This window comes from Squalius cephalus (genome assembly GCF_949319135.1).
Source record: "Squalius cephalus genome assembly, chromosome: 1".
Classification (NCBI taxonomy): Eukaryota; Metazoa; Chordata; class Actinopteri; order Cypriniformes; family Leuciscidae; genus Squalius; species Squalius cephalus.
Genome location: NC_137122.1, coordinates 23,971,174 through 23,982,899, shown reverse-complemented (window position 1 = coordinate 23,982,899; position 11,726 = coordinate 23,971,174). Strand labels below are relative to the sequence as shown.

General features: G+C 40.0%; 1 protein-coding gene across 1 annotated transcript; it reads left to right on the top strand.

Annotated features, from left to right (window-relative positions):
• The first annotated feature begins 847 nt into the window (after positions 1 to 847).
• On the top strand, positions 848 to 11,611 carry LOC307158756 (nuclear factor 7, ovary-like). The gene is made up of 6 exons (XM_079871629.1): positions 848 to 2,233; positions 2,393 to 2,488; positions 2,922 to 3,152; positions 3,241 to 3,263; positions 8,943 to 9,061; positions 9,242 to 11,611. The coding sequence occupies exons 1-6, from the start codon at positions 2,069 to 2,071 to the stop codon at positions 9,727 to 9,729; spliced, it is 1,122 nt and encodes a 373-aa protein (XP_079727755.1). The 5' UTR covers positions 848 to 2,068; the 3' UTR covers positions 9,730 to 11,611.
• Positions 11,612 to 11,726: the final 115 nt, after the last annotated feature.

Here is an 11,726-nt window from a genome sequence, read left to right as displayed (position 1 = left end):
AGTTCATGGATACAGTAACTAAGCGACAGAGCTGTCCGTTAAAGACGAAGTAGTAAAGCTTGTCTACTCTTCTGATACACACTCAAAAGTAGGCCTATGTACTTTTTCTTCAGAACACCAGAAGTCTGCATAGTATAGGGTCGCAGCACAAGTGTTGTGCGCAGCTAGTGGAGATTTCAGTGCGGCTTTACTGACATCTAGTGGTGAAATTGTGCAACTGTCTCAAAACTTGAGGCGGATGTTCAGTAGATGACTGTTTAAACCATCTGTAAAAAAAAAAGATGTTGAACATCAAAATAAATCATAATATCTGATTTATTGTCATCAGAAGAAATGAAGTTTGTCCAGATAATGCTGAAAAAAACATAAAAAGCACTTATAAAAAGCACTGTGTACTGTTCAGTACCATGTTACTGAATGATTAGGCAATGGCTGTTTCTCAATTCCAAGAACGCAGAGAACGGACTTGTGTTCTCGTGGAGACCGGTCTTGCCAAGCTTCCTTGGAAGAACGAACTCGGAACCGGCCGCAATGACTTCTGGGACACCAGGCGAGTACTAGCTCAAGTCTGCATTCGATGCATCCTCGGTATCAAGAACACATCCGGGTTCTTTCATGCGTCCTCTGTACTTGCGTTCTTGAGAATTGGGTCTGAACTTCGACGGTTATGATGACGTAAAACGAGAACACAAGGACGCAAGATCGCTGAAGAACGCATATTGAGAAACACCTATGTAAACTCAACCCTCGGTGTTACAATATATTCGGTTCCATGTGGTATATTTGGTACCACTGGGTGGCGCATACATGAATATTCATGAGTTTACCCAGTTGTGGGCGTGTCCTTGAGGCAACACCCAAAGGACTGGAGATAGAAATATAAATGCACTCTCCTGAAATCGCAAGTTGTTTAATGGAATATTTATTTCGAAAAGATAATAAAGTTTTAATGTTAATCATAAATGAGATAATAACCTACGGTGCTAGTCTAGGCTACAATTTTAATTGGACTCTTTGATGTGTTTGGCCTTTTTTGTGTGGCTTTAAAATTAATTTGAATCGTTACTTGTGCTATACCTATAGTCACTCGGTGATAGTACTGCAGATCAGAGTGTCGACAACAATATGACTAAATAACAAATGTACAATAACTGCCTAATAAAATAAGTGACACGATTATTCTGTTTTATCCTTAATTTCTTGCCCATTTTGTAGATAGTACCACATGTAAGTCTCAAACCTCTTATCAACACCAAACTACAAATGTTTTCCTTTTTGTCTCAAATTATATATCATGACATGATGTAGCATTATCATTCTATTATCAAGTCACAATAGCAAATGCACTATGGAAGAAAAATATCCTTAATATTGTAGTCATTATAAATAACATTGCAATACATAATTGATTATAAAAAAGTGCATAAACTTCCGATGACACATTCTTAATAGACTTTTTTTCTCTTTTTTTTTTTCAGAATTGCAAGTTTATGTCTCCCAACTCTGACTTTTCCCCTCCGAACTGCAATATTGCGAGTTATAAAGTCAGAAATGAGAGATATAAATTCGCAATTGTGAGAAAATGTCAGAATTGTTAGCTGACTTCCCCCCTCACAATTGGACTTTATAATGCGCAATTGCGAGTTTATATTTCACAATTCTGAGAAAATAAGTAGGAATTGGGAGAATTTTTTTTGCATTAAACAAGTTGCGATTGCAATCATATTTTCAGTTTGTTGACACGCACACAACAGGGGAAATTAATGGATATTATTTACTCATGCGCCACCAGCGGAACCAAATATCTCAGGGGCCGAATATATTGTAACACCGGACGTGACTGTCCTATTTCACTCCTTTCTGTCACCGTGACTGTCTCGGTGTCTCGACAAAAAAGAAAATAGCAATCAGCGATCACGAAGAACAAAGAAGAACAAGAAGGTTCTTTTTAAAAAAAGGTAGTTTCTGAACAGACAGCAGATCTTTGTGATTATCTTGGCTGTTCATCTTTGAAACCGTATCCAGGAAGTGAAATAAAGGTTAGATTGCTGGAGCTCAAATAAAGAAAATGGATTCACGATCTGTGGAAGAACTTTCTTGCGCTTTACACAGTGAGAAACTCGATTTCTTCTGTCTGGAGGACAAACAGCCTGCATGTTTAATGTGCAGAGATTCACAGAAACACGACAATCACACATTCAGACCCATCAGTGAAGTGGTTCCGTCATACAAGGTAGGACAAACGTCTCGATTCATATGTAAAGAACAATAAATAGTCAGATATCATCACACTCATGCACTCTCTTAATTTTCTATATTTTTACTCAACATATATGAACATATCAGTGTATTCTCTATAGGCCTATATTGTTTTTGTTTTGTTGACTTCTAGAAGGAGCTCAGTTCGGCACTGAAATCCTCACGGATGAAGCTGAAACACAGCGAAGATATTAAAGAAAAGTGTGTGGAAACTGTTCAGCACATCAAGGTGAGGAAACAGAATCAAGGGTCAAATAATCAACAATCCCAACACAAAGATTATCACTGATGTATTACTACTAGTAAGAGTTTGAACACACATACTCTTTTCTTTATTTTGCTTATCCACATTTAAGAATAATAGTAAAGTCATCGATTGTGAAATAATAAAAATGGAAGGATGGGAATGATGTAGTAAGCAAAAAAAAAAGTCAAAATCATATAGTTAATCTTTTAAGTCACCCCCTTTTGCCTTGATAACAGCTCTGCTCTCTCTGGATGGTCTCTCAAACATCTCCATGGTTTGTAAAGACATTCAAACCCTTTAGATCTAAAAAATCATGCGAAAAATAAATTAATTGTGGCCAGACGTTTGACTGGTGGTGTGGTGGATGTGATGTGTGTTGATTCAGACGATTGAAGTGATTGTGATTTGATTTCAGTCTCAAGCTGAGCGCACGGAGCGGCAGATTAAACAGGAGTTTAAGAAGCTTCATCGTTTTCTCAGAGATGAAGAAGAAGCTACAATCAATGCACTGAGGGAGGAAGAGGAGCAGAAGAACCAGATGATGACAGAGAAGCTGGAGGAGATGGATAGACACATCTCAGATCTTTCACACACAATCCAAGACATGGAGGAGATGATGACAGCCAATGATATCTGCTTTTTAAAGGTCTGATTTCAGATTATTGATGGCTTGATTGATTGATGATTGATTATTTATTGAATTTTTGATGATAGATTCTGTGTTTGTTCTGCAGAAGTTTCCAGTTCCAATGGAAAGGTGAGTGATCTGCTCCTGTCTCTGGTTCTGAACTGAAACACACACAGACACACACACACACCCTGTTCACACTTTACAAATGCTTTTTTGCCACAGATCTTTCATGCTTTTTGTCTGTTGACAAACGTATCCTGTTAATTTATTCAATATTTTGTCATGTCATATTCATTAATTTTAGTCAATTGTTCTTTAAATTGACACATTTTAGTCGACAAAAATTAATTTTTAGTAACCAAACATAACATCTGTATAACCAAACATTTTCGAAAATGTATAAACATGTATTAATCCTCTACCAATATATATATCAATATGAACAGTATGTGAAAGTGCAACAAAGTATCCTTGTAAATTGTTAAAGTCTCCTTGTAGTCAATAATTGTATCCCTTAAAACTCATCTTTGATCACAAATGGCATATTTAAATGTTTTATTTCTTCATGCCTTAAAATAGCTTGAATGTAACTCTACTCCCTTGCCTCATTTAGTAAATGCGTTTCTATGGATATGTAAATGAGCCCCGCCTCCACTCACTCACAGCAGCTCAGAGATCCACTCGTTGACGATCACACGTTGATCTGATTGGTTACAAGGTAGTTTGTGACGTCAGAAACACCAGCGATTTTAAACCGTGTTTTTGAGACTGTCTTTGATTCACTGCAGTTTTAAGGATAAAATACTCAGCAATGATGTTGACTTATGATTTTGCACATGGTTTGTCTTAAAGCATATTAAAAACACCACTTAGATATATAAACAACATTAAAAACTTGATTTTCACCACAGGGGGACTTTAACAAAAACTATTATACACTCTACTATTCAGCCTGTAGGCGGCAATCTTAAGCAGCACTTAATAATATGAGATAAATCCTTTGCTAAAAAAAAAAAACTGAGCTCCTGAAATAGACTTCTACTGATAATAATTCAGATTATGTATGCTGAATTATCTATTTTTCAGAAATTACCGTGTGGTGAATTCTTTCTTTAAAGATTATTTTTCCGTGTTCCCTTTCGATTTCGGTTCACTCGACATTACGTCAGACTCTAAGAAACTCCTTTCACAGAGACACACTGAAGCCTGATCGAATAACGCTATTTCACTGGAAAAGGACAATGGCATTTAAGCGCGTGAAATGGCACCGCTGGGTTTTTCGGTCAATACAGAAAAAGCCAGCTTTAGCCCACTTGTGGGCATTTCTTTCCTGGGTGTGAGTCTCATTTCCATTTCCATGCAAGCTCACTTATTAGCGATGTGCTCGCAGGCCATAATGAATTCACTCACAATGTTCACCTTGAAATGCTTAAAAAAAAAAAAAAAAAAAAAACTCTGTTTCTTGCTTGACACATGGGCATGCAGGGCATCCTAGTGACTTGTAAATGCCTGGATGCTATAGCCCCTTGTAAAGACATAATTATGTATGAACAGGGTGTAACGATAGGAAAGGTCGTTAAACTGTTCTGACGGATGCATCAAGCACAGGCTGGGACGCCCTTTCCAATGGCAGACTGCTTTTCAGTGTCTGGGCGAACACAGAGAGCGTGGCACATATAGTGTCTAGAAACAGAGCAGTTCAACTAGCTCTTGATTGCTTTTACAATCAAGTTTGCCACTAACGTTCTCATACGCTCAGACAATAGGGCTGTGGTTGCTTACAAAAATCCTCAATGAGGGATCAAATCGCATCCCCAGATGAAGGTTGACATCCTCTGCTTGGTGACAGCCGCTCCTCTTGTTTCGACTACCAAAACACGTGAACATCTGATCAGACATAAGTCTTCAACTTATGTCTGAATGTAAGAACACAAGTCTTCAACGCCTTCACCAAGCAGAGCCCATGGGGCTGCACATCAACCTCAGACTCACAGGGCAGTTAATTGGGTCCAAGTCATGTTGCCTACTCCAGGAAACTAAAAGGTTCCACTTAAGGTCCTACAACTGCCTCATAGAAGGGGATCTAGAGCTAAAGATGGTGTCGATAATCTCAGCCGAGAGGTCAGAACACATCTATGTGCCCTGTTCAGAGGCCACACCCACAAATTCCACAAATCCACACGAGTGTGCCAAATCATGGCTTGGGCCTGAGACAGCAGGTCCGGCCTGAGGGGAATCGTACATGGAGGGCCCACTAAAAGACTGACTAGATCTACATGGGGCAAGAATCTAAGAAAAGTTTTTTGATGACTCGGCAGCAAAAATCTACTGTTTATAAGAAAAAAAATCTAAGGCTCCTCAAATGCCCTGGAGCCGCAACAGGGCCAGAGCCGTGTCCATACACTTTGAAAAAGTTTGAGGAGCAGCCAGTCAGAATGGAAGAACCCAATATTGGTAAGCTTTGCCCCCGAAGGTGAACCTAAGGAACTTCCTGTGCCTCTTCACAATCTGAATCTGAAAATATGCATCCTTCAGATCGATAGTCATGAACCAGTCTCCAGCGAGAGATTCAGAAGATGCAAGTCCAAAATTGGATGCAAACCACCATTATATTTTGGGACCAGAAAATTTTGGCTGTAGAACCCTGACTCCATCCAGGAGGAGGGCACTTCTATGGCCCCTTCCTTCAGAAGCGATAAAATCTCTTGACTCAACGTCAAGATCACCTCAAAGAGCACAGTTATGAGAAGAACCCCGCCAAAAGGAAGTGGCCCTTTTCGCAATTGGATGGTGTAACCATGCTGAACAGTTTGCAGTACACAGTGCGAGATACCCTGCCACACCGCCAAATAATCTGCCTGGGGCATTACCATCCTTCACCTGGACAAAACCCTAAAGGACTGGCCCTCTGGCCTTGTTCGTCTCAATTTGCGGCTACCATGGCACTGCGGGGACCACTGACTCTCCCATTGCAGGGAGTCAGTGTTGTCTGCACAAACAGAAAGGACATGTGGATTGACCCCTCTGGTAATTTTCAACAGACTAAGGGGCACCAAAACATCTCAGTGGCAGGAGACCCCTCTAAAACAGGGAGCAATCCGATTGGGCAAGCCAACCGCAACAGTGGGGGCTTTGGATGCCATCATAAATGGGTTGTGCAAGGTCTTGGTATCGAACTCAGATTTATCTGATTGTGCTGTCGCGAGCGACCCACTGGGTGAGATCTAGGGCCCCAATCTTTACGAGGGGGCTCAATAGGCAGCGGTTCACTCTGCTGCCCCTCATAAGGGCGTTGTTGAGAACTTGAGTGCGAACAAGCTCTTTGTGTTGGTTGTCTGGACTCTCTGGCCCTGTGTGGAATAAGCTGGCAAAATGCCACACACTGCTGTTTAGCAGCCAAAACTTATCCACCACAGTAGTGACAGCTTCCCCAAACAGGCCTTCCTGTGACAGGGGAACATCTAAAAGGAAGGTTTTATCTCTCCCTTTAATGTCAGTAAGAGTCAGCTAAAAATGGTGCTCCACTGCCACCATTTCCGTCATGGAACGACCTATTGCTCAGGCAGTAGGCTTGGTAGCCCTAAGCGCCAAGTCAGTAGCTAACCTGAGAACCTTAACTCCCTCAGCAGTTAAGCCATTACCCTCATACAGCTCCTTAAGCACATTCTCTCATGACGCTTTTCCACTACATGGTACGGCTCACTTTTGGGGGATTTCCCCACTGTGTACAGTACCTAGTACCTGGTTCTTTTTTAGTACCACCTCGATTTTGGTTCCAAGTGAGCCGTACTGATACTAAAATGTGACGTGTAAACACTGCAGATCACTGATTGGTCAGAGAGAATCTTCATCACCACCGCATTATCATTTGTTTGCGCAGCGTTTTTAAACGACTTGGTTTAAACAACCGTCGAACTCCACTAGAAATGGCTGTATCGTGATTAGTAGATGAGGTGGCGGTGCAAATATAATGATCAGTTTATAATCTCACCCACTTTGAAGCGGTGTTAAACTGCAGTGGAAAAGTAAAGCAACCCGAGCCCTGTCATGCCGACTAGAAAACCGCCTTTAGTAGGTCTAGAGCACTGCCATCATATGGAGGGCCGCTCCTCCGCTTCCGCTCCTGCCTGACCAGCGTCCATGCACGATTTTCCTACTAATGTGGAAGCGACGCTACATGGCTCATCACCACCGCAAGCACACAGCTTGTGCTGCGCCTCAGCAACCGCAGAACTGGGACAGCGGGGGTTGAACTAATGCCCTTCTTTCCTCAGAAAGAAAATGAGCTTAGAGCGCAACACTTTCAAACCCAAACCAACACAATGACGACAGGCCGTTTAGCGCCGCTTAAGCGTGCTGAAGACCCAGGCATTGCATGCACATGTCATGTTGTCTCCTGTGATGAATCTGCCACACGAATCAACACATTTTCGGAAACTCGCCGGGTCTGCTTCAGAGGAGCAGAGGTGTGAAGTCCAGGGGTCAGAAAGTAAAAGTCCTGCGATATGTTTATTCCACCCATGAACTCAGCCAGCTGATTTCACTAATTATTTAGATCTCGTGGGTAAAAAACTTTTTACTTTCTGAACCTGGACTTTACACCTCTGCAGAGGAGTGGTGACACCTAATGCCAGGGACACATTTAACGACTAGCTGAAAAATTATAAGACTGAACTGAATACACTTAGAGACTTTTTAACGACTGGAGCAGATTTTAAACACCGACTTGACGCAACTGTCTCTGACTCGGTGCATTTGGGCATGATCAGTCGTAAGTATCAAATTACATTCATAATCGGCCTTACAGTCGTTAAGTGGGTCCCTGGCTTAAAATGGACAGCTGAGAACACAAGAAAAGCTTTCTGACAGGCAACAGATACAACGCTTCCTGAAGGAATAAAAATCTGAAGTGAGATGACACGAGTACACTCCTATGAGGCATACATGACCCATTCATTGGAGGCGGTGTAAGCACCAGTGAATTAGTGTGATGGTATAGGGACTTCAGACAATTGTCACACTGTGGGTGTTCCCACAGTGTCAGCGACGCAGCGTTGAGTGAACCTATGAAAGGGAACTTTTGGCCCCTCTAGTGGCAGTAATCATAAAATGCAGATTAATGTAATTTTTTTTCTCCCACAAGAGGTCAGCAGAGACACTCAATGACTGAATGCAAGATGTATTATTGGTTTTATCTAGAATTGGACTGGAATGAGTTTTTTTCCCTCCATTTTTGTGAAACAATATAAAAAATAATTGAAATTGAAATTTAGAGTTAAATAGAATAAAAATCTCTAAGTATATATACCTCCTCTCGAGCTGATTAGACTTTTTTTAACATGCTCCTCCTGAACTTTGTTTATAAAACATAATTTGTCGCTTGAATTCTGCAATCTCTCAAGATGCAGACATGTAAGAGGCTGACAATTAGCTGAACATATACTAGTTTAATTTGTGACACTTAGCCTACATCTTAAAACCTTTATTTGAATTTGGCAACATTTTTATTTTTAAATCTTAATTTGAATATGGCAACATGATACCTCGTTCTACAATATTTATATCACTGACAGACTCCTCCCCCATCAGCCAATCACTGTGCGCATATTTAGTAAGCGTGCTGACATCATCCATAGTAATGAGGTCAACCCTGCTCTTACTCATAGCTTAAGAGTTGTTTCTATTCCTTAGTAAAAGTTGGTCTCAGCAGCTTTGTGAATACTTTTACTGCCATTTAGGAGAACTCTTATTGGTAAGATAAAATGTTTTGTGAGTACGGCCCCTGATTCCTGAATGTTCTTCCAGAGACCAGAGTTCAGAGCCGGATCCACAGATGGCTTCTGGATCTTTGATTCATGTCCCACATCACTTGGGAAACCTGCCGTTCAGAGTGTGGAAGAAGATGCAGGACATCGTCCAAAACAGTGAGTCTGGAGAAGATCTGTGCTGTTACACACACACTGAAAAATCACACATGGGGGGGAGATTTAAAGATCTCTGATGTGTTTTATCAATAGATTTCATAATTCATAATAATCTGTATGGTTCACACTTCATTATATGAACATCATAATCAAAGCACCTTTTTGATTGTGTCTCATCAGCTCCTGTGATTCTGGATCCAAACACCGCTCATCCATGTCTCATCCTGTCTGACGATCTGACTAGAGTGAAACAGGGCGGGAACAAACAACTGCTTCCTGATAATCCAGAGAGATTTGACCTCTTTCCTTGTGTTCTGGGTTCAGAGGGTTTTAACTCAGGAACACACTGCTGGGATGTGGAGGTTAAAAAGAGTTCACGTTGGAGACTTGGAATAACTACAGCGTCAAACCAGAGGAAGGGAGGTGATTTCTTTAACACTGATGTCTGGAGTGTGCAGTACGGACTGGTTGAAGAGTCTGGTTATCTTGTTAAACAGAAGCTTGATCGTGTGAGAGTTGATCTGGACTATGACAGAGGAATGGTGTCATTTTCTGATCCTGTATCTAACACATATCTACACTCAATCACCACCACCTTCAATGACACAGTCTATCCGTTCTTTTATAGTTTTTTCCCTCTGAGGATCTTATCGTCAGATAGTCAGTAAACGTCACCTCTGGCTGTAGGTTTGGATCGACCTGCTTTTATCTTTTACAGTCATCATGTTTCCAGTATTTAATCCATATAACATGAGTAAGAGTGCTGTTGATCTGAATATCAGTACGGCTGTGATTGGGCCGCAGGGGATCACATGACTGATATCCTGCACTACAGCAACACTGACAATGTCATATTGCTTTTATACAACAGATCAATAAACAAGAAGTTAATATCAAGTAACTTTTTCTGACAGAATATGACCAGATATTTTGTTCTAAATAAAGCAGGATAAAACAAAACACGAGTCCTGCCTACAACAACTGAGATGAATGAATTAAATACACCAAAACCAATTCGCATCGGGGCATCCAGTCCATATAAGCTGTGAATGCTCTGCATACCAAAGCCATTCTTGGACTTGCTCATTAATTTTAACACTATAAATGTCTGTAAATTCCTCTTGTTTGAGGTGTACCATAAAGCTTACATGATAGAATTTTGGTAATACATATGTAACTGTTGGGTAAGCGGATCCACAGCAGTGTAGTCGCCTACACTCTGTTGATATGTATCGTCATCGTTGTCCCGCGTTCTCATTGGTTTTCTGGCATATGTGCAGGGAAAGCTGTCCGTGAATTGCTCGCCTAAGAGAAGAAATGTGCTGCTCCTGCCAGATCTCCATCAATGAAAATCACATTATATTTGATACAAAACTAACTAGACTAAATCAAATGAAAAAACAGTCATAACTGGAATTATTTTCATAGCATTTCATTTTCTCCATAGGGAAATTTATTTTTTACGAAAACGTATAAACCGTTAAAGACAGACCTCAACCGTAACTATCCGAGGTTGTTAATCGACAGTATTTGCGTTTGTTAGAGTCATCAATTTGCATCATTTCAACTTATTTTTTAATGAATACTTATTTTTATTTATTATTCTCATATTATTTATAATAGGCTACTTGTATTTACTATATAACACTTATTATTATTAATTCTCAATTTTAAAAAAATGTGTCTGGCATACATTTAAATTGATAACTGGCATTGTGTTTCTTATTTGTTCAGATAGTGTCCTAAGCTGATGCCGTTTAATGGTTTCTGCAATGTTAATGGCACCTAGCGGAAATACAAAAATACAGCATATTCTGCTAACGCTCCTTTTTTGTGCCACGCCTCCCCAACACAACCATCTCAATCACAGCTCTTACGGTGCTTGTGAAGGCATGTCTCAGGTAAAATGTCAGCAATTTCATTAAAAGGCCCAACATATTAGGAATACTTTAGCTGTGTTGCTATGTGTCACGAGAGTCAGCAATTGAGTAGCTAACACTGTCTAGAGCGAATGCGAGCTGTTCTCATTATAAACTCATCCAATGTGTCTGAACCAAGCACATTTTTTTAACCAGTCACAAAAGCTCTTCAGTTCCACCAAAAAAAACCTACTAAAAACAATACATAGCCTACTCCTTTTGTCAAAACTGACTCTTTAAACCACTTTCTTCTTTTTTGGCTTGATAAACCTTGTTGCATATCACCGCCAAAATTAGATTTTGAGATTGTGTGCAATGCGCAGGTGTGCAAAGGAATTACGTATGACATAAACCTACGGTACTGTATGTAATTTTAATAAACACAACTACTTCTAACACAAAAATGTAAATATTGAAATGTCTGCCTGCTGGAGACTTGCAATTGGCTGTTGTATTTGAATAGTTAATGAGGCAGGTCTATGCAAGAGGTGCTGTTTTGGGGATGTTTTTAATAGTCATTTATAAATATATTTGTTTTAAGTTTCGTTTTGTGTAATGAATGCATTAAAGCATTACATATGACTTTTCTGTTAAAAGATAATGTGCTTTAAATATAATTTAAATGGTAATTTAATATAAAACAAGTAATAAAAACTCAGTGAGTGTTTTAGCGCAATTTTCTGACGTCATGGGATCACAACACTAAAAGAGATAGTAAATCTTTTCCTGGATTTTTTTTGTGCGTT